The sequence below is a fragment of the Macaca mulatta genome, chromosome 5, assembly GCF_049350105.2.
Source record: "Macaca mulatta isolate MMU2019108-1 chromosome 5, T2T-MMU8v2.0, whole genome shotgun sequence".
Classification (NCBI taxonomy): Eukaryota; Metazoa; Chordata; class Mammalia; order Primates; family Cercopithecidae; genus Macaca; species Macaca mulatta.
This window is the reverse complement of record NC_133410.1, coordinates 65804572-65828609: the sequence shown is the minus strand read 5'-3', so window position 1 is coordinate 65828609 and position 24038 is coordinate 65804572. Positions and strand designations below refer to the sequence as shown.

Sequence of the window (24038 nt, the reverse complement as noted above, 5' to 3'; positions counted from 1 at the left end):
CCCAGACACATGCAAAAATGCTCATCATCACTGGTCATCAGAGAAATGCAAATCAAAACCACAATGAGATACCATCTCATCCCAGTTAGAATGGCGATCATTAAAAGGGAAACTACAGATGCTGGAGAGGATGTGTAGAAAGAGGAACGCTTTTACACTGTTGGTGGGAATGTAAATCAGTTAAACCATTGTGGAAGATAGTGTGGCAATTCCTCAAGGATCTAGAACTAGAAATACCATTTGACCCAGCAATGCCATTACTGGGTATATACCCAAAGGATTATAAATCATGGTACTATAAAGACACATGCACATGTATGTTTATTGTGGCACTATTCACAATAGTGAAGACTTGGAACCAACCCAAATGTCCAACAATTATAGATTGGATTAAGAAAATGTAGCACATATACACCATGGAATACTATGCAGCTGTAAAAAAAGATGAGTTCATGTCCTTTGCAGGGACATGGATGAAGCTGGAAACCATCATTCTTAGCAAACTATCACAAGGACAGAAAACCAAACACCGCATGTTCTCACTCATAGGTGGGAATTGAACAATGAAAACACATGGACACAGGGCAGGGAACATCACAGGGGAGGGCGGCTGGGGGAGGTAAAGCATTAGGAGAAATACCTAATGTAAATGACAAGTTGATGGGTGCAGCAAACCAACATGGCACATGTATACCTACGTAAGAAACCTGCACGTTGTGCACATATACCCTAGAACTTAAAGTATAAAAGAAAATAAATAAAAAATAAACATACATCTATCATAAGACTCTGTAACACACTTTAGGGTAGTTATATAAGAGAAGCAAAGACATATGTCCACATCAAAATCTATATGCAAGTAGTTGTAATAACTATTCATAATTGCTCAGTACGGAAACAGCCCATATTTTCCATCAAGTGATGTAAAAACAAACTGTAGTACACAATGAAACAAAAAAACAAATACCACGTGTTCTCACTTACAAGTGGGAGCTAAATGATAAGAACACATGGATACACAGAGGGGAACACCACACACTGGGGCCTACTGGAGGGTGGGAAGAGCGGGGAAAATAACTAACAGGTACTAACTAGGCTTAATACCTGGGTGATGAAATAATATGTATGACAAACCCCCATGATGCAAATTTACCTATATAACAAACTTGCACATGTACCCCTAAACTTAAAAGAAAAAACAAAAATGAAATGAACATGCAACAAAATGGAAAAAACTCAAGTTAATTATAATTAGTGATAGAAACCAGATTCAAAAGGCTACATATACTATATGACTCCATTTATATGACATTCTGAAAAAGAAAAAATCTATAGTGGATGCTAAGGTTTGGTTATGGGCTGGAGAGGTAATTATAAAGAGGCATGAGGGAACTTTTTTGCATTACGGAATGTTTTATATTTTAATTGTGGTGGTAGACCCATTACTGTACACTTTGAATTAATTGCATACATCTGAATTGATAGTGTACAAAATTTTTTATAACTACACACCCAAAAAGAGTGAAAAATTTACTTTATGTAAATTTCACATCAATAAACTTGATAAATTCCTAATCACATCCTTCTGTTTAATCACAGACTTCTACAATCTATTTCTAGCTTTTCATACATTTTATTTTCTCAAAGCACTATATATGCAACACAAGGTCTTTCACTATGGCTAGTGAGTCACTGTTTTCAGTACATTTATTATTTCTTTCTTTGTGTAATTATAGAACATATGATATTAAAGCTTTTACCACTGATGTTAAGATTCTCACTTCCTGAGATGGTTTGGCTGTGCCCCCACCCAAAATCTCATCTTGAATTGTAATCCCCATAATCACCACATGTCAACGTGAGACCAGGCAGTGGTTACTGGATAGTGGGGGTGGTTCTCCCATGCTATTCTGATGATAGTGAGTTTCACGAGATCTGACAGTTTTATAAGCGTCTGGCAGTTCCTCTGCTTGCACTCACTCTGTCCTCCCACCCTGTGAAGAAGCTGCCTGCTTCTCCTGTGCCTTCTGCCATGATGGTAAAGTTTCCTGAGGCTTCCCCAGTCACGTGGAACTGTGAGTCAATTACCTCTTTCCTATATAAATTACCCAGTTTTGGGTATTTCCTCATAGCAGTGTGAGAACAGACTAATATAGTAAATTGGTACGGCAGAGAGTGGGGTGCTGCGATAAAGATACCCAAAAGTGTGGAAGTGACTTTGGAACTGGAAAAGGCAGAGGTTGAAATAGTTTGGAGGGCTCAGTAGACGATAGGAAGATGTGGGAAAGTCTGGAACTTATCAGTTTTGACCAAAATGCTGATAGTGATATGGACAATGAAGTCAAGGCTGAGGTGGTCTCAGATGGAGACAAGGATCCTGCTGGGAACTAGAATAAAGGTGACTCTTATTATGCTTTAGTAAAGAGACTGGTGGCATTTTGCCCCTGCCCTAGAGATCTGTAGAACGTTGAACTTGAGAGAGATGATTTAGGGTATCTGGCAGAGAAATGTCTAAGTAGTAAAGCGTTCAAGGTGTGACTGAGGTGCTCTTAAAAGCATTAAGTTTTATGCATTCACAAAAAGATGGTTTGGAATTGGAACTTATGCTTAAAAGAGAAGCAGAGCATTAAAGTTTGGAAAAAATGCAGCCTGATGATACAATAGAAAAGAAAAATCCATTTTCTGAGGAGAAATTCAAGTCAGCTGCAGAAATTTCCATAAATAACAAGCAGGTAAATGTTAATTGCCAAGACAATGGGAAAATGTCTCCAGGCATGTCAGAGGTCTTCAAGACAGCTCCATCACAGGCCTGGAGGCCTAATAGGAAAAAATGGTTTTATGGGGTGGCCCCAGGGCCTTGCTGCTTTGTGCAGTCTCAGGACATGGTGCTCTGTGTCCCATTCATGGCTAAAAGGGGCCAATGTACAGCTCAGGCTGTTGCTTCAGAGGGTACAAGCCCTAAGCCTTGGTGGCTTACACATGGTGTTGGGCCTGCGGGTACACAGAAGTCAAGAATCGAGGTTTGGGAACCTCTGCCTAGATTTCAGAGGATGTATGAAAACACCTGGATGTCCAGGCAGAAGTTTACTGCAGGGGTGGAGCCCTCATGGAGAACCTCTTGCTAAGGCAGTGCAGAAGGAAAATGTGGGGTTGGAGCCCCCAAAGAGAGTCCCCACTGGCACTGCCTAGTAGAGCTGTGAGAAGAGCGCCACAGTCCTCCAGATCCCGGAATAGTAGATACAACGAAAGCATGGACCATGAATCTGGAAAAACTGCAACACTCAATGCCAACTCATGAAAGCAGCTGGAAGTGGGGGCTGTACCTTGTATTGCCACAGGGTGAAGATGCCCAAGACCATGGGAACCCACCTCTTGCATCAGTGTAACCTGGATGTGAGACATGGAGTCAAAGAAGATCATTTTGGAACCTTAAGGATTAATGACTGCCCTACTGGATTTTACAGTGCATGGGGCCTGTAGCCCCTTTGTTTTGCCCAATTTCTCCCATTTGGAATGGGAGCCTTTATCTAATATCTGTACCCTCACTGCATCTAGGAAGTAACTAACTTGCTTCTGATTTTACAGGCTCATAGGTGGAAGGGACTTGCCTTGCTCAGATAAGACTTTGGACTTGGACTTCTGGATTAATGCTGGAATGGGCTAACACTTTTGGGGACTGTTGGAAAGGCGTGATTATGTTTTGAAATGTGAGTACATGAGACTCAGGAGGGACCAGGGATGAAATGATACATTTTGGCTGTGTCTCCATCCAAAATCTCATCTTGAATTGTTATCCCCATAATCCCCACATGTCAAGGGCAGGACCACGTGGAGGTTATCAGTGAGTGATAGTGAATGAGTCTCATGAGATCTGATGGTTTTATAAGAACCTGGCAGTTCCCCTGCTTGTACTCACTCTGTCCTACCACCCTGTGAAGAGGTGCCTGCTTCTCCTTTGTCTCCTGCCAGGATTGTAAGTTTCCAGAGGCCTCCCCAGCCATGAGGAACTGTGAGTCAATTAAACTTCTTTCCTTTATAAATAACCCATCTCAGGATTTCTTCATAGCAGTATGAGAATGGACTAATACACTTCCCTCTCATTTTTATAAAATAAGAACAAAAATAATAAGAATCTTCAAATAATTGCACAAACACTACCATGTTTATAGCTGCTTAAATAAAACTGTTGACAAGCAGGCACTGGCATCATAACACACACAAAAAAATCATTTTCTAGGTGACATGTTTAAATCTAAATCTGATGTGCAAAATGTGATAAAGAGATGTGAATGTATAATGTATAAAACAGATGACTTAGAAGAAAGTTAACATATATAACTTTAAGTGGGTTAACAAATCAAGTAAATCATAACAGAATAATAAAGAATAATAGTAACACTTAAAAAAATAGCAGCAGCTAATAGTAATTACTAGATGTCACATGACATTTCTAAGTACTTTACAAAATTAAATCATTTAATGTTCACAATAACCCTATGAAGGTAGGTTAACTCTATTTTATAGATTTATAAATTAAAACATAACAAAGTGAAATAAAGTTGTCTAATGCCACAGAGTAGCAAAGCTGGATGTGAAGGATAAGAGAATACTAATATATAGAACGCTTATGTATTAACAAACAGATATTCGGACAGCCATAAATTTCAATAGTCACCTTCTCTTCCAAGGTTTCACTTATAGATGTTGCTAGTTTCAATAGTTCTTCTGAATCTTGTTGGCATCTACAACTCAAAACAGAAAACCCTAACTTTAGTTTTCTCAACTGCCATAAACAGTAGGATATACTCAAAATTAAAATTTAGGAAATATATAAAAGAATGTGGGATTTTGCCAACAGGTAGCACAAAATGTTTTACTGATTTAAAGATGATTGACTTATAAATACATTACTTCAAAATCACACTTATATCAGTATATAAATAAGGTTAGTCTTTTTTTTTTTTTGAGACAGAGTCTCATTCTGTCACCCAGGCTGGAGTGCAGTGGTGCAATCTTGGCTCACTGCACCCTCTGCCTCCTGGTTCAAGTAATTCTCGTGCCTCAGCCTCCCAAGGAGCTGGGATTAACGGCATGCACCACCATGCCTGGTAATTTCTGTATTTTTAGCAGAGACAGGGTTTCGCCATGTTGGCCAGGCTGGTCTCAAACTCCTGGCCTCAAGTGATCCACCCACCTCGGCCTCCCAAAGTCCTGGGATCATAGGCGTGGGCCACCACACCCAACCCCAAGATTTAATCCAAAATACAAAAAGTAAAAACCTTCTGCAACAGTAGTCTGACTTAACAGGGTATAAAGTTAAAAAAAAAGTTACTATGGATTAATAATTCAATAATTCTCAGAATTTTTTTTGTTGTTTTAAAAAGCTTTAATTTTTAAAGGCTTCAAAGTGGGAAAATTCACATTTAGTATGATTCCACTTTTAAAACCAATTTCTCCACTCCCACCAGGAAAAGGACTAGAAAGTCATAATAAATCTTTACACAGCTTGGCATATCTATTGGTATTGTAATTACAAAGGGCATAGTTTTTAAATTATAATTTCTGAACTACTACTTTTATAGAAAGGAAAATATTTATTTTTAAACTTAAAACATTACCCAACATTTGGCTTGCGACTGTATTTCTCCTGAAACTGGTCCAAGGCAAGCATAGCTGTGTGAATCTCTAAAGGTGCCTATTAAGAACATTAAAAATTGGCCAACATTTACTGAGTGCTTGTATGTCCCAGGCACTGGGCTAAATGCTTTTAAAACATTATTTAACCATCACAATAAACACATTAGCTTAATACTATTATTAACTCTATTTAACAAATAAGAAACCTGAAGGTTAGAAGTTAAATGACTTAACCTCAAGGCCATGAAGGTAAATGATTTAATCCCCTTTCCTTATTAAAATTTACAAATTTGGAAACTGTTAGTTCCTTCCTTATCACATTTCCTGCTATAAAATTACATCCATTTAAAAAAAAAATAGAATACATACTCAAAGCTTTTTTGGTAAGAAATATGCATTATATAAAAATGGTACGATTCAGAAAATCTTTTAATAAGATCATTTATACAAGTTATTGAAATCGTCTTTTAATTATCAAAGTTGGCAAATCATTATAAAAGTGAAACTTTTTCCTATTACTTTAACATTTTTTCTATGATACACATTCCCATTTTTAATCCTCGGAAGTCAACTTTTGATATGTGAGTATAACCTTTAATATACTCACATTATAAGGCCTAACAGTAAGATATCTACATGGTTATTCCATTTTAACTTTATAATCACTCACTAATTCTCATCTGATTCTGCTGCCTCTCTCAAACCTGTGTTTATTTACCTCAGGTTTGCTAAAATCCACAATAAGGCACTTTGGATGTTTTATCTGCCTCTCCAGTGGCTCCTGATATGGAAAAAAAAAAAAATCATTACTTCAGAGTAAGTGAGTGATTATTGGACAAAATATACTGCTATATGTCAGTGCACTAAAAACCAGGGAACTCTCCCAAGGGTCTGAAATAAGTAGGGTTGGGCTGATATGTTTTAACTGAAATAGAAACTAGCTACCACTCTTATGACAATACTTAAAAAAAAAAAAAGTTAAAAGCAATAAAACAACCTGCTCCACACAGTAAATTTGGGAACAATTAGTAAAAACATTTGCATACCTAAAAAAATTTATTATTTTAATCTAAAAGCTACCATATCTTTCTAATACCAGGCTATCAAGACTTATTAAATTCTGTATGAAGAACACAAAGGCAAAAGAAACAAACAAACAAAAACCAAAATATCCACCCAATCTAAAATTGAGACATATCCAATTAAAACTCGGAGACAAAGCACAAGGAGATATGCAGGAGCACATCTGACTAGATATATTATTTTAATTTTTTTTTAATTCTAACTTTGAGTTGAACAAAGCCTTGTAAATGACTAGAGTTGTTAATAGTTCTGGAAAAGAAAAGGCAATTACGTTAAAACCTTGAGAACTTGTAAGAAAAAACAGAGATGTGTTAGCTTATCCTGAGAAGGAGCCCAAGGATTTTAGTTGCACAAGATCCCTTAGTTTCCTGACACTACATTCTCTATATTCAGCTATTTACATTTTCCTTTCAATGCCAGTCGTTTTTAGAAATTATTTTACATTTCCAACATATATACTGTTTTCTGAAATTTATAAAATTAAATTAAATTTTAAAAACCAGGATTAACAAGTATAATTTGAATATCTTCATTTTAGAAAATTAAATAATAATAAAGTAAAACAACCTCTTGCTAAATCTTGAAAATACATTAGTTTTATTTCTTGTCTTAGAAAGTAAATTGTAATAAGTATGATAAACTCTTTGATAATTCACAAAGGTATAGTTCCTTTCGGGTATACCCATTTAGCTCAACTATATGCATATGGTATTCTGGCTATAAAAGATGCGTAAATTTTTTGTTAATATCCATTTTATTCATTTATTTCATTAGATTAATTCCATTTCCCTCAAAGCAGGTACAAACGAAAAAAAAAAAATCCGTTTCACATTTAACCTGTTTGGTTAACTGAGTAATTTCATTGTCTCTTCTGCCTTTCTTTTTCTGTGAAGAAATATTTTTTAAGCAGAAAAAAAAATACTTACAAAGAAAACTGTTTTAGGAGTCTTAACTTGGACAGCTATGCCTCCATGTAAATATGGTTCCAGTTCTGTAGTGTCACCAATACTAAAAGAAAATGGCGATATCACTAGAAGAAAAAAAATTTAAAAATTACACGGGGAAACAGATATTTAAATTTCAACTCTTATTGTCATAAAATGTTAATTATTCCCAATTTACAAAATTAAAAAATTCCAGCATAGTGGTTTTTTGTTCGTTTGTTTGTTTTTTAATGAAGAGCTGGGAGGAGTATGGGGACCTAGACAGAGTGTTTTTTCCAATGTGAAACTCCAGGACTTAAAAATAACGAAGGAAACTTATAGAAAAAGAGTAATGAGGGCTACTCATTATTAGATATTAAAATATATCATAAAGCCTCAATAACATAATAACAACTACCTATCATAATAATATAATATGGTACTGGTTAATAAACAGACAACTGGAAAAGATCAGAGAATTCAGAAACAGTCTCAAGTACACAAAGGACAAAATCAAGGTGGCACCTCAATCAGTAAGGAAAAGATAAGATCGATTATTCAATAAATCTGATACAGAAAAAAGACATCTGGGAAAACACCTATTGCAAATGGACAAAAGTTTTAAGTGTCAAAAAAGACGCTAACAATTTCTTAGATAAAAGCATGAGAGAAAAATTTCTTTAAAACCATGTAGTAAGGAAGGCTTTTCTAAGTAATACTCTAAATAAAAACCATAAAAGAAAATAATTAAAATTTGATTATGAAAACATAAAAAAGAAAACCTCATGACAAAAACCCATCATAAGCAACATCAAAAGATAAATGGCAAACCAGGAAAATATTATGCTCTGTCTGGGCATGGTGGCATGTGCCTGTAGTCCCATCTAATCAGGAGGCCAAGGAAGCAGCATCACTTGAACCCAGTAGACTGTAGTGTGCTAAACTGTACCTTTGAATAGCCACTGTACTCCAGCCTGAATAACAAAGTGAGACCCTCATTTCTTAAAAAGAAAAAACATGGTCTGATAACATTTTCATCTATATTATGACATATTAGGTAGCTATAAAAGAAAATTTAAAGGAAAAAAAAAAGGACGTTCTCCAATTACTAATGAGAAAAGATCACAAATATATTTTGTTTAATAAAAAGATAAAGGACAGCACTATGTATAATGTGCTTCCTTCTGTGTTAAAAACAAACAAACAAACAAATACACAATAAACTAAGACTAACAGTTACCTGTGGTAGTGGATGAGAACTGTGAGGGTGAAATCAAGTTTGGGCAGAACACTTTTCATTGTAAACATTTACTGTTTCTCATTTCTGAACCATTTGGTTATTCAAAAAATTAAGTTAAAAAAACCAAGTAAGCCCTCCCCTTTACTTAATATATTATATAATACAGGCATCTATACTATATAATATGTAATATATACTATATATGTGTATATATAATAAATATATAAAGTAGACAGAATGGTCAGCAGAGTGAACACCAAACTTAGCTGCTGTTACCTCTGGAGAGGAAAGGAAGTCTGAAGTAAAATTCATTTTTAGCCCTATTTAAACATATACACATACATATATATCTAGAATAAGTTTGTATTATTTTAGCTATTTAACAGTGTTTTTTGGCTGGTCATGAGGTTTTTTTGATCTTCATGCCTGTAATTACAACACTTTGGGCAGCCAAGGGGAAAGGTTGACTTGAGCCCTGGGGTTTGAGACCAGCCTGAGCAACATAGAGATCTTGTCTCTACAAAAATAAAAAAAGTTAGCCAGGTGTGGTGGCACATGCCTGTGGTTCCCAGCTACTTGGGAGGCTGAGGTGGGAGGATCACTTGGGCCCAGGAGGCTGAGGCTACAGTGAGACACGATCATGTCACTGCACTTCAGCCTGAGCAACAGAGCAAGATGCTATCTCAAAAAAAAAAAAAAAAAAAAAACAGACAAAAAAAAAAACATCTTTTCATGCTAGCAGAGTATTACTTTAGATCAGTAGGTAGCAATTTATAAATGTTAAGGGAAAAAAAAGCTTCCTAACAGCCACTCTAAACTTACTCATCTCTCCCTCCAAAGAATTATTGGCACAAAATGTGGGTTTTCTTTCTCTTTGTTTCTTGACATGCAGTGGCTCCTCTTTATATAAGCAGCCTCATAATCTGAACCTTCACCACAATTCACCACAACATGGACCCCAAAATTACAAATAATAAACCTAAATGATTAATTTTAATAAAAATAGACATGAATATATATGATCTGAATCTGTATTTAAAATAATTAGATGTAATCAGGAAACAAAATCAAATAGTTTTGTTATACAACATGCACGCTAAAATTACAAATAATAATCCTAAATGATTAATTTTAATAAAAACAGACATATTCTTTAATATCTATGATCTGAACCTGTATTTAAAATAATTAGATGTAGCTGGAAAAAAAAATCAAATAGTTTTGTTATCAAAAATACTTAAATATATATTCAAAGTTGTTTATCTATAAACAGTTTGTAATAAGAATTGATTTTTCCCTCTCCTGAGGATATATTTTGCTGTCATTAAAAAAAAGTAATTCCATTTACTGTCTATAAATTAAATACATAGTTATATTTTCAAATGCCCTAAAGATAAAACTGCATCAATTTTCCCTAAATATGTGTAAGCATGCCATATAGTTATGGCTTGTCCAGTACTGTCTTTGACTCTTTTCAACGTGGCTGAAGGAAAAACACAAACTACGCAGATTAACTCTGCTATAAATTCATTATATTAAACTTCAAATGGGCCCTATATGATGCCTGACATCTTTCCATTTTCAAGAATGTCTACTTTCCTCCTGGTTTTGGCACCTTTCATTGCCTTTTGGCAATGCCTTCACATTAGTCCAATGAAAAAACAGACTCCTTCAACTGCTTGCCAACAAACCTACAAACTTGCCTGCAGACATGACATTCACCCCTTTTATTCAAGCCACTGAACAAGAACATATATTCCAACCAACATCTAGACATCTTCCTTTAAATACTTCATTGCTACCTCATTTTACAAAGCTAAACTATACTCTTTATCTACAAAACCTACTCCTTTTCTTGCATTCCTTAAGTGAATATGTTGACTGACCAGGTAGAAATCTTCACTCACCTATAGTATGTGATCAAGTTTCTTTCTAAATATCTTAAGATTAAGACTCATGAGTTCAATTCTCCCTGCCAGCCCTGCTGTATTAATTTCTTGTAGTTCCTTTAGATCTGTCTTGTATCTGAGCCTTTTCTGTTTGTCTCTGCATAAATAATCTTTTTTCAATACCTTCCTAAGCCAATGCAACTTTCACATTTTAATCAAGACACCCTGGCCCATTGCTGCTGTCCCAAAACTGGGTAGGTTTCCTTGCTAAGTTTGGTGTCACCAAAATGGGTATATTCTCTTAACATCATCAGTGTTTAACAAAGTCTTCACTTGGATTGAATATTTTGAGGCCAAGGGCTTTACATCATGTCTCTTTGAGTTGACGTTCTGTTCCCAATACTAAGTGTAGTGTCTGAACTATAAATTTGCTGAATAAGTATAAATGAATTAAGAAAACACATTGACTTACCCGTTATTTGTTGTATAGATCCATTTAAACCTGTCATTCCATTAATTTCTCGAAATGTTAGGAATTGTCCTGTCTCCAGTTTGTGAGGATGATTTTCAAGGCAAGTAACAATGCCAGGATTTGCCTAAAAATAAGAGTACTCTATTAAAAAAGAAGTTCATATATTCTTGGTGTACAAATTGAAATCTTAAGCAAAAATGACAAAGTTATCATAAAATTCTCAAAACCAAAATTCTACGCTATTCTTCTGTTAGTAAAAGCAAGCCTTTAAAAAGCGATCACAAAATAATGATCAAATTATTACTATTTTTTAAATGAATGCTGAAAATATAATTTCTATGTTTGGTAGGAGATGTGCAAAGATTCCACAGAAAAGATCAAATATTTAATAGATTCAAAAACTCCTGTAACTTGTAAAAAACATTCCAAGTTATCTAATAGTTTTAAATGTGAGAAAAAACCCATGGGCATAAATGATAAAAGCCTGACACTGAAGATCAAAGAATAGTAAAGAAGGAGGATAGAAATTTTAAAGATGGGAATCTGGTAGTTTACAACTTGCTCAATGCTTTAAAGAAATATTGTGTAGCTTATCAGCTACATTTCCTATAGTATTCAATAAAAGATAACACCAATGCAATAAGAATCCACACCACATTTTGGAATTTATTCTCTGTTTTTCTCAGGGACAAACTAAAATCAACTAGAGAAGGTAAAAGGTTAAATAGTAATATGCCTGAAAGAGTAACTCAGGTAGAATAATAAATCACTCTGTAAGCAGAAAGATATACAGATTGACTTTTCAATAAATTTTTCTTAAAAAGGCATGAGAGAGAGAGAGTACTGGGTCTCTATCACCATGAGATTACACTGGGTTTAAAAATAAAGTATAAAAACAAGAAATACGAATTACAAATACTAGTATGTTAAAGTATATTATCATTCCCTTATTTTGTCTTCTTTTGGACTTCAACGTAAGTTGATTATAAAGAATACAAACAAAGTAAATTATTTGTGTAAAAGAATAGTAAAAGGGGATCATAATGATTTCTCCGGTTCTTTTATGGAATAAAAAATTGAGCTTATGCATGATCAAGAGTGTGGTTAGAAAATTCAGACTTTTGAATTTGAAGGTTAATCAAAATTTTCTATACCTTCTAAATAATGCTTTAGAAATATAACAAATTAGAAATGCTTTTCTCTAATATGATTTAAGTGTGCCTTTTTATAGTATTAGACTAGGTGACTTACAACATACTTAGTGCATCCACTATCTAACACAATAAACAATTCAGTAAACACTGAATCACAATTCATGACCCACAGGAGGTAACAGAGAATAAAATTAAAATTAAAATTTATGACAAGCAAATGTTGCTCTATCAAGTATTATTATTATTTTTTTTCTTTCTTTATTTTTGAGATGTGGTCTCACTCTGTCACCCAGGCTGCAGTGCAGTAGCGTGATCTTGGCTCACTGCAACTTCCGCCTCCCAGGTTCAAGTCATCCTCCCATCTCAGCCTCCTGAGTAGCTGGGACCACACACCACCATGCCCAGTTAATTTTTTGTATTTTTGGTAGACATGGAGTTTCACCATGTTGCCCAGGTTGGTCTCAAACTCCTGAGCTAAAGTGATCCACCCCTGTCAGCCTCTAAAAGTGCTGGGACTGTAGGCATGAGCCTCCGTGCTTGGCCCTATCAAGTATTATTTGTTAGAGGAACTCCAGAATATTTTTAACAATTAATATTCCAGTTTTAATTTAGTTTTAATATAATGAAGTCAAGAAATTAGCTACATATTCCCTCATTATCTTAAAACACTATAAAAGAAATTTTACATACTGTAATACTTTGCTGACACCGCCTTTTTGAAAATAGCATTCACATCAACTTTAACAAAATTTATTTTAAAAGTTCATTAATATAATCATACTTGCGTTATGTTTGAAATGAAAATTTCTTTTGGTTCTTCTCCTGTTGCATCTAAAACTTCAAATTCATCACCAAAATCACAAAATAACCTTGACCAAATTCCATGTACATCTGCACTGATAAACTGTAAAATGGCAAAAACAAGTTCAAGCTTATTTATATAAAGAAAAAAAAAACTCTACTCTCCTAGCCCATTTCATGACAATTTCACTTATAATTAAGTATACCCTGTAGAACCTATAGAATACAAAGTAAATAATAAACAGGATAAACTGATGTAGACTGGTTTAGGAATCAAAGATTTTCAGTACTTTTAGTAAATGAATGTCCAGTACAACAAAATAAGAATATCAGCATATCATATTTAAAAATTCTATGACTTTTAAATAACAAAAATTCTGTGATTTTAAAATTTTGTGCTTGTCACAAAATTCAGGCACAACATAAAAGAAACAGATACTTTGGCTTAATAGTCCAGCACTGAATTCTTACTTGTTATTTTAGGAAAGAGGAATGAAGTGCTCATTTACCCAAAGCAGCAGAGTTAATGGAAAATAGAATAGAGCTAAAAGCTGAGAGCAGAGTCTACAGAAAAAAAGGCTGAAAAACTGACACCACAAATCAAAGCCATGAAAGGTAAAATATTAAGTTCTTAAATCACAAATGTTTTATTAAAAGCAATTTTTCTAACACATGCATTGTCTCCATTCTGAGAATTTGTAAATAAATTATTTTTGGGCTTAAAGCTATTTTTAGAGCTACTGCTAATAAAGAGAGATCCTTATTCTGTAATGCACCCAATCTTGCATAAAATAATGTTTTTCTAACATAATTAAGTATATTGATATTATGATATAAGAACATATTAAAATAATTTATAATCCCAATTACATGAAGTAGTGATACAGATAACAGAAGACCACTTCCCACTTGATCATATGTTGACTTTAGTGATCAAAATGGGTACATATAGCATTTTTTTTAACAAGACATAAAACCGGACAGAAACTTAGAAGCTTTTTTTTAAAGTTTAACTCTAAAGAATATATAAATTACGTAAACAAATATTTTAATTTATAACCTTGTGTAGTTATTTTGTAACACTTCTGTGCCCTATTGTAAGTTCACTGGCTATTCTGTCTTAATCACATGCTTAAATTGTAAACCACAGCACAAATGCTCTACAGAGCATAAATATGCTATGTAAATACCACAATCCAAAAATTTTCAACACACCTACATCATAAATTACGATTTTTGACTTAGCGCCTAACTCAAAGAAACAATTAGCTTTTTCCTTTTTCCAGTGAAACAATCCCCAAAACAAAAGAGATGAGGTTAATAATGAATTCAATTACAAGCGAAGAACTGTGATTTTTTCCATCTAAACCTCTTCCCAATGTCACTGTGCACCTAATTATGCTGGAGATTTAAAAATCTATGAGTCATTCTTGCTCACTCACTCTTTCCTTCACAACTCATTCATCTATCTACAAGTTCTGTTAGGCCCCCACCCCATCCTGCCCTTTTTCTTAAACAAAAGACACCTCAAATTCAATGACTTCTGTCTCTCTCTATTCCCAAGTCTTCTATCTAAGATACCAGCATCTCTCAGCTGAACTACTGCAGTAACTACTAACTAGTCTAGCTGCCTCTACTTTACTCTTATAATCCAACAGTTCTATTTCTTTTGGTTATCTTTCATGACCCCTTCATACTCTTAAAAATTATTGAGGACCCAAAGAGCTTTTGTTTATGTGAGTTACACCTATCAATATTTACTGTGTTAGAAATTAAAACTGAGAGAAATTTAAATCACAAGAATATACACATTCCATTGTCAGAGCAAGGATATCACCACACATCATATAGACTCTGGAAAACTCCACTCTGCCTCCTAAGATAATCAGAATGAAAAAGGCAAATAACATCTTAGTAATATGAAAACAAGAAGTTTGACTGTGTAGAACCACTGTAAGGGTCTGAGGGATTCTTAGTGTCCCTGGATCACCCTTTGAAAAATACAATTATAGTCTTCTCTCCATACAGCAAGCCATAGTGATCCTTTAAAAATATAAAACAGATTAAAACTCACAGGCCTAAAAACTCAAAATGTCTTCAAAGATCTTATAACGTATGGCCCCAACCTACTTCTCCCAAACTAATCTTCTGGTATATTTTACTCCTACTATCTTCTCCTCTTTACCACTCTGTTTTGGTCCTGCTTGCCTCTTACTGTTCCTCAAAACCACCAACCTAATTTTTACACTTGCAAATGTTTACATTTGCTGATTCCCCTGCTTTGAATGCTTTCCCCCAGATCTTTATATAGCCTGTTCTTTCTCATTATTCAGGGCTCTATTCAAACGTCATCTCCTTAGTGAAGACTTCTCTAATCTTCTAATCTAAGAGAACCAGAACTGGCCCTTCTCCCTACATCATGCAGTTATCATTCTCTATTTTTCTTTATTCAGATTTTTTTTCTTCACAGGACTTGAAACTATTTAAAAACACATGATGTATTTATTTTCTTGTTTATTGTACATCTTCCCAGGCAGAAGGTAATTTTCATGAGTAAGAAAATTTGTCTCTATTCACTAATGTATTTCTAATGGCTGTAACTATCTCCAGTACATAGATAATCAATGAATATTCATTGAATGAACCACTGGACTTCTAGAAAATCAGCACCATAATAACATTTAAAAATAAAGGCTGGGCGCAGTGGCTCACCTGAGGTCAGGAGTTCGAGACCAGCCTGGCCAACATGGTGAAATCCTGTCTCTACTAAAAATACAAAAAATTAGCCACGCATGGTGGCGGGCACGTGGAATCCCAGCTACTCAGGGGGCTGAGACAGGAGAACAGCTTGAACCTGGGAGGTGGAGGTTGGGGTGAGCCAAGATCGTGTCACTGCACCCCAGCCTGGGCGACAGAATGAGACTCTGTCTCGAAAAAAAAAAAAAAAATTAGATGATGATTTCAATGTTTATCATCCTTTCCATTCCTAACATTAATTCTTCCTTAGTTTTGGCAATCTGTCTATAAACCAAACTTAGATCCTAGTTTTAAAAACAGGAAATGAATATATCAAAATTAATGAAAAAAATCTTATTGTTATTATTATGTAAAAAGTTTCTTATACAACCCATCAATAAGTTAAAAATTCTAGTAGAGAAAGTGGTTAACTACATGTCATTACTAAATGATACAATTACCTTAATTGGAGGGCACTGAGAACGGCAAAAGTCATTGATCTTCTTCTGCAATGGAAGTTTCATCTCAGTCAATACTACACACTGTTGAGAAAACAACAAATTAAAAACTAGAAAATACGTAATTATTTTTGTAATATACAATAATCAGAAGCATGTCAGTTTGCACTGTGCTAAAGACACATCACTAATATCACTGAAAAGTTACAATCCTATGGAATTCCATTCCAAGGTTAATACCTTCACAAAGTACAGATAACAAAAGTAAAAATAACATATACAGGGGAAAACCTGCACACATAAAACTTGATAACCATCGCAGGCTTTACGATTAGAAGCAAACCTTAATATTCTATGTGGTATTTATGGACTCTAAGTGATTAGATTTGTTTCATCTATTACTATCACACAAATACTAACCTAGCTACTAGAGTATTACTTTCATGCTAGCTTAAAAACCTGACAACATTTTTAAGAGACACATTAGTTGGCTACTAGAACAAGTCCATCTGTGGATTTAGTTTTTTTAAATCTAGCTTGCAATATGGTTTGCTTCCTGTAGGGAGACATTCCTCCATGGGTCTCTCGTCTATACAGTCTCACAACGTATGCCATGAATGCAAGGTCCTTACCACTCTTTACTTGAGGTCATTTCTCAGAATTGTATTTGCTGTGTAAAAACTTGAGGGATGAGGTAAGATCTTCCTCAGGGATAAAGGGACGTCTTAGCTTGCTTTAAAACAGCCAGTTCCCCAAGCTCAGCATTCTTCTCTAAAAAAACCTACTACATGTGCAGGCATTCACTGAGCCCTCTGCCTTGAACTAGAGGGACTTGGGGGACAGGGGGCGAGGAAGAAAATGCAATATAATGCTCATGTTTTTTATTATGCACTGAGTAATAAACTTCTTAGTGTCTGACCCAGGAATCTCATATTTCCTGCATCTGTGAAACAGTAACAGGCTAGGTTGCAAATAATAAAAAAATCAAAGACTAGACCCAACACATACTGAAACTGATTTGAGTTTTATCAATGTTAGAAAATTCTCAGCCGTACTTTCTTTGAATATTGCCCTTTTCTATTGCTATCTATTGCTATCTAGAAATCCAATCTCATAAATTGGACCTTTTCATTCAAGCTCTCATTTATTTTAATTTGTCCATAGTATTTTCTCTTATTTCTTTTTGGTTTTTTTTTTTGTTTTTTTTTGTTTGTTTGTTTGTTTGTTTTTTTGAGACACAGTCTCACTCTGTCGCCCAGGCTGGATTGCAGTGGTGTGATCTGGGCTCACTGCAAAACCACCTCTGTATCCTAGGTTCAAGCGATTCTCCTGCCTCAGCCTCCCCAGTAGTTGGGATTACAGGCACACGCCACCATGCTCAGCTAATTTTTGTATTTTCAGTAGAGACAGGGTTTCGCCATGCTAGCCAGGCTGGTCTAAAACTCCTGACCTCAGGTTTTCTGCCCGCCTCGGCCTCCAAAGTGCTAGGATATTTTCTTTATTTCTATGTGCTATAGTTTTGGTAATTTCCTCAGGTCTATCTTTCAATTCACTAATGTTTATTCCAGCTATTATCTATTTACTGTTTAATCTATCCAATGAAGTCAAAAATTAAGACTTAAAAAGTCTTAATTTTTAAGACTTCATGTTCATTTCCATAAGTTGTACCTCATTCTTTATCACATCTGCCTGGTCTTTTTCAATATTATGTATTTAATAACTTCTTTTGAGATTTAGTAGTTTTGAACATCTGTATTTTATAATTTCTCAAACAAATCTATTCTTCTAAATCTTGGAGGTTTAGGCTGGGCATGGTGACTCACACCTGTAATCCCAGCACTTTGGGAGGCCAAGGCGGGAGGATCACCTGAGGTCAGGAGATCAAGACCAGCCTGGCCAACATGGTGAAACCCCATCTCTACTAAAATTACAAAAATTAGCGGGGCATGGTGGCATGTGCCTGTGATCCCAGCTACTCGGGAGGCTGAAGTAGGAGAATTGCTTGAACCCAGGAGGCAGAGGTTGCAGTGAGCCCAGACTGTGCCACTGCACTCCAGCCTGGGAGACAGAGCAAGACTCCAGAAGAAAAGAGAGGAGGGGAGGGGACGGGAGGGGAGGGGACGGGAGGGGACGGGAGGGGAGGGGAGGGGAGGGGAGGAGAGGGGAAGGGATGGGAGGGGAGGGGACGGGAGGGGAGGGGACGGGAGGGGAGGGGACGAAAGGAAAAGAAAGGAAAAGAAAAAAGAAAAGAAAAAGAAAGAAAGGAAAAGAAAAGAAAAGAGAAAAGAAAAGAAAAAAGAAAAGAAAAGAAAAAGAAAAAGAAATAAATAAAAATTCTTTGAGGTTTAATAGTTTGTTGACTCTTGGTCATAATGAGCTGCTTTTTTTCCCATCTTGTTATTTTGTACTGTGAACTCAAAGGGACTTTATATACTGGAATACTCTGTAAGTTAGTTGAGGGTATACTTCTCAAGATTTGTTTAGTTTTGTTTTTGTCTGGCACTTTAGGGCATGGCCATTATAGTACTACCTTTTATCGTAATTTTTTTTTTTTGAGATGGAGTTTTGTTCTTGTTGCCCAGGCTGGACTGCAGTGGCGCAATCTTGGCGCAATGCAACCTCTGCCTCCCGGGTTCAAGCGATTCTCCTGCCTCGGCCTCCCAAGTAGCCGGGATTACAGGCATTTACTACCACACCTGGCTAAATTTTGTATTATTAGTAGAGACAGAGTTTCTCCTTATTGGTCCAGCTGGTCTCAAACTCCTGACCTCAGGTGATCCGCCCACCTTGGCCTCCCAAAGTGCTGGGATTATAGGTGTGAGCCACTGCGCCCAGCCTGTAGTACTACTTTTTACATTAAGTTCTCAGTTTAGGAATTTCCAGATCACAAAAGATTATAAAGTTTAATCTCTAAACCTATGTGACAGCAAGCCTGTGGTTATGAATTCCCCAGGAAAACCTTTACTTTTCATCCAGAGCTCAAGAGAAAACAGACAAGCTTCTTGTTCTGATTGTTAAAGACTGTTCTTGTCCACCCTTTCACTTAGGGCATAGCTCTCTGAGGCTCCAGCTTTATGAAGAAGGGGAGGTCTCAATTCCATTTCTCTAGTTTATGTAGTTCTAGGTCTGAATCTTCTGTTTCTACGTGAACATCAATTACCAAGAACTTTGGTTACTGTGACAGACAACTCCTGTTGCTAAGAGTAACTACAGATAATAGTTCACTAGTCTTTTAGCTAACTGTTCATTTGTGGCCTCTGAGCATTTTCCTAACATTATTTTGAGCTTGGATAGTCATTTAAAAGAAAGTCTGTTTAGAAATTCTAGAAAGTCTGTTCAGAAAGTCTGTTTAGAAATACATAAACAGATTTTCCTAACATTATTTTGAGCTTGGATAGTCATTTAAAAGAAAGTCTGTTTAGAAAACTAGGTGCCTTGTACCAGGATGAATTTTAAGTTATCCAGTCCAGAACAGAAATCTATAATCATTTTTAAATGGGTAACAGCATAATTTATTCACAGAAAAAAAAAAAAATTCAGGGTCAACCTAGTCACTTTTGCAATATACAATGTCCTGGGAATTTTGTTGTTGTTATTTAAGGAATTGTTACCTATAATAGACTGAACTACTGATCCATGTATTTTTACTCCCCTGTAATTGTACTGCCCTGTAATTGTACTCCCCTGTAATTGTACCCATGGCTTTAGGAAGAGTACTTTTCTGCTTCTTGACTTCAGGCTTGATAACGTTGACTTGCTTTGGCTGACAGGATGTTAATAGACATAACAAAAACAGAGGCTTGAAATGTGCATGTGTGTCTGGACTTGACCTTCTGTTTCTGCTACTACCATGAGAACATGACCTAGGTAGCCTCCTGGTCCCAGAAGAGAGACACATGGAGGAGAACCAAACTCTGGAGTTTAATCCAGGCTGAGTTCAGCCTAGAAACCCCAACTGACATTCAGGTACATAGGAGAGAAATAAATGCATGTTGGTATAAACCAAAGTTTTGAGTAGTTTTCAATGGATATTACTGAGAAAAAAGTCAACTGATAAAACTACTTTGTCAGTAGTTCTTAGGTCCCTTCCTTAAAATGGAGAATTTGAAAGGTTTTATTCTGATATGTCTTCTACCTTGAAATTTTTTTGTTCTGTTTCTCAATACACTAGGTTAAATTAGTTAAACATATTAATACTTAACAATTTCGCCCTGGAATCTGTCAATAACATTTAATACAAAATGGAGTACTAACCTGGTATTTGTCTAAAAAGGAGAGATCTGTGGTCTCATTGAAAGGAACAGAAGATGATGTGACATGAACATATGGATTTAGTTCTGCAATATGTTTAAGCACAGCTTCAGCCCTAAAAAAATAAAATAAACTTTTACTGTCCTTTCATTCAATATACTCAAATCTCTTCAAGCTGGACACTGTAATGACATCAGAGGAACCTGACAAGTTACAAAATTTCAATGGAAACTTACCTTGTAGAAGAAAGAAACCAAGACTTACTTGTCTTTACAGATAACTATACAATCTTGAAATAATATACTATCATATTCCACAGTAAACCACACAATCTCAAAGTGTACCCTAATAGTTCTAAGCTCCAGGCTCCTTAACTTTCTTAATATTTTAGCAACACTAAAGTCTTTCTTTAATAAATTCAAGGAAATACATTTCTAGGTAGCAGTGTAATATATATAAAATATATATTTATATGTAATATATATTATATAATATATACTACATAAATATATAAAAAATTTGACAAATACAAAAAATTAAGTATATACCAGCATTTCTTTAGCCATAGTAGTATGAATTTATGGTGATCAATTAAACAACTATGACTGACTGGTGTTCTAGATAAAGGAAATATTCTAAGTAAACGAGTAAAAAAAAACCTCATAATACACAAAAATATCTTTAGCTGTATAAATATAAGGTAGAGACTTTATATTTAAACAACTATGACTGACTGGTGTTCTAGATAAAGGAAATATTCTAAGTAAATAAATTTTAAAAAACTCATGATAATACATCAAAATATCTTTACCTGTTTCTCTTATTAACAACATCATCTTCACTGAGAAAGAAGTTGGTTCCTAGATCCCATGCTTGGCATTTTTCTGTATCATGAATTGTAAGTGCCTTCAAAGAAGAAAAAAGTATTGGTTGAAGTCAGGAGTTCAAGGATATTCAGTCTCTCTAGTACTATCAACAATGTACTAGAATTATTATTTTGTGTAATTAGATAATGAAAAGTACGCAAAGGCATAAGAATTAGAAAGGATATAAAATTAGATATATATACATCTGGAGACCCCAATAAATTGATAGAAAAATTTCCTTAAACATGAAGATAATTTAAATTTATAAAAGTATCATGTTATAAAAATCAACACAAAAATCCAAAAAATTCATGTAAACAAACACTTCAAAATATTCCATGTTTCAAGTAAGAAAGATAATTAACAAAGTGGAAAAAAATACTTGTAAATTATATCACAGGCTACAAACCTCGTAGAAAGAGGAACATAAACAAGGACCATACTGAAAAAAGGACCATACTGAAAAAAGACATGGTCCTTGAAAATATGTAAAGATGTTCAACCTTGCCAAGAAATGAAATAACTTTTCTCACTTGTTAGATTGGCATAAATCCACAGTTTGACAACACAGTCTATTGGTGAGGGTGAGGTGAATCAGTGACTCTCATATATTACTGATAACAATGTAAAGTGGCTCAACCTCAAAGGAAAGGAATTTGGCAATCTCTAGCAAAAAGATATCTGCATTTATTCTGTGATGCAGCAATCCCACTTTTAGGACTCTATCTCAAAGACACACTGGGAAAAATACAAAAAGATAAATATGCAAGAGTATTAAATGTAGCACACTATTAGTAAGAGCAAAAGACTGGAAATAATCAAAAAGCCCACCAATGGGGAACTGGCTATAAGATGATACATCCATACAATGCATAATCATGCAACTATTTAAAAAAAAAAAGAAAGATGTATTTATAAATATGGAGTAATCTCTAGGATATGCTGTAAAGAGATAGCAAGGTAAAGAAGAGCACTTTATATGAGAAAGGTGCGAGAAGATAAATATATATACCCACACATAAACAGATATACATGTTTGTGTGTATGCATTTACCTATCTACAAAAACAAATGAAGAATAAACCAAATATAAAAAGACAGTAACCTAGTAAGTGAAGGAGGAAATAAGGTAGCAAGAAGCTAGACTTATCTGAAAATACTTTGTTTAAAAAATCTGACTTTGAATCATAAATCTCACATAATAGTAAAACTAAACTTCTAAAAAGCAGTCTCTAAAAATCCAAAGCAAAATGAATACATGGACTAAACTGTTTATGGAGTCTGCTATACACAGAGATTTATTTAAAGTGACTTTTAAAAGCAGTTAATTTGCCTGCCAAATCCAGGTAGGATCAAAAAACTAAATTTTTTTCAATAATACATTATTATTAACAATATTGGAATTGGTATTCTGAAACTATGCCATACAGGTAAAATATAATAGGATAAAGAATATATAGGATATATAGGATAAAGCATCTAATGGATCATTAGAAACCAAAATCCTAATAAGACACAAATATAAAATCACAGAAATAAATATCCTATAATCCAAAGTAAAAATTAGAAAGTTTAGTAATACTTTACAAGCCTAAACCTGAAAATCAGAAATTTCAGTGTGTACTCATTATGAACGTTTCAGCTCTGCCCACTGAAAAGACTTTGTAAACAGTGACAGAGACTACTAGGGGCTGTGTCCAAAAGCCTCAAAAAACATGAAGAGAACCAAAATAACCAAAGATGGAACAATCTGAGCATCAATGAAAATAACTACGATAGATGAAAACACATCAAATTATGTTTAAATTCATGAGTTTATCATAATGACCAGAGTCATGCCCGAATCCCGACTCACAGAAACTATGAGACAATAAAATGTTGTTTAAGCTACAAATTTTGGGGTAAACTGTTTTACAGCAACAGGTAAACTAATACAATGGTATTAAGAGCTTGTTACATTTTAGGTGTGAAAATAGTATTGCTGCTTCAAAAGATATTCTTACCTTTTAAAGATACTAAAATATTTAAGGATGATATAATACAATGTCTGAAATTTACATCAAAATAATTTGGCAGTTGGGGGCAATAAGGAATGAGAAGGAGATATATGAAACAAATGTCCCCAAGAGTTGGTAACTGAAGCCTTCTGATGGGTATGTGGGGTTTTGTTAAACAATTCTTTCTACTTTTGTATATTTTTGAAATTTCTGTGATTTTTTTAAAAGCAAAGCATTAAAGACAAAAATTAAAACAAAGTATAAAACAATATTACCACAACAAATGAGCCAAAAAAAGGCTCATAACAATTTTTCTCACAGAGGACATTTACTTACCTTAATCCCTGCAAGAACAAGATTCTTTGCTAGAAAGGCAAAAGAAAAAGGAATAGCTCAATATTGGGAATACATACTGGATATGTCTTCACAGAGCTTAGTCACATATCTGATTGGATACTTTTGACTTCTTTTTTTAGTACTTAAGTTCCTTGTCTTAAAAAAGTTACAAAATACAGGTTAAAAGTGAAAAAAT

At 34.6% G+C, this 24038-nt stretch overlaps 1 protein-coding gene across 1 annotated transcript in view; it reads right to left on the bottom strand.

Annotated features, from left to right (window-relative positions):
* Positions 1-24038, bottom strand: part of UBA6 (ubiquitin like modifier activating enzyme 6) — a 74022-nt gene that overhangs the window by 37459 nt on the left and 12525 nt on the right. Inside the window, exons 4-13 of the mRNA XM_015138616.3 lie at positions 23843-23871; positions 21456-21550; positions 20648-20759; positions 16397-16477; positions 13180-13302; positions 11245-11368; positions 7647-7750; positions 6356-6418; positions 5619-5695; positions 4676-4742 (exon numbers count right to left, since the gene is read on the bottom strand). Coding sequence (XP_014994102.1) covers positions 4676-4742; positions 5619-5695; positions 6356-6418; positions 7647-7750; positions 11245-11368; positions 13180-13302; positions 16397-16477; positions 20648-20759; positions 21456-21550; positions 23843-23871 — 875 coding nt within the window. The remainder of the gene's footprint in view (positions 1-4675; positions 4743-5618; positions 5696-6355; positions 6419-7646; positions 7751-11244; positions 11369-13179; positions 13303-16396; positions 16478-20647; positions 20760-21455; positions 21551-23842; positions 23872-24038) is intronic.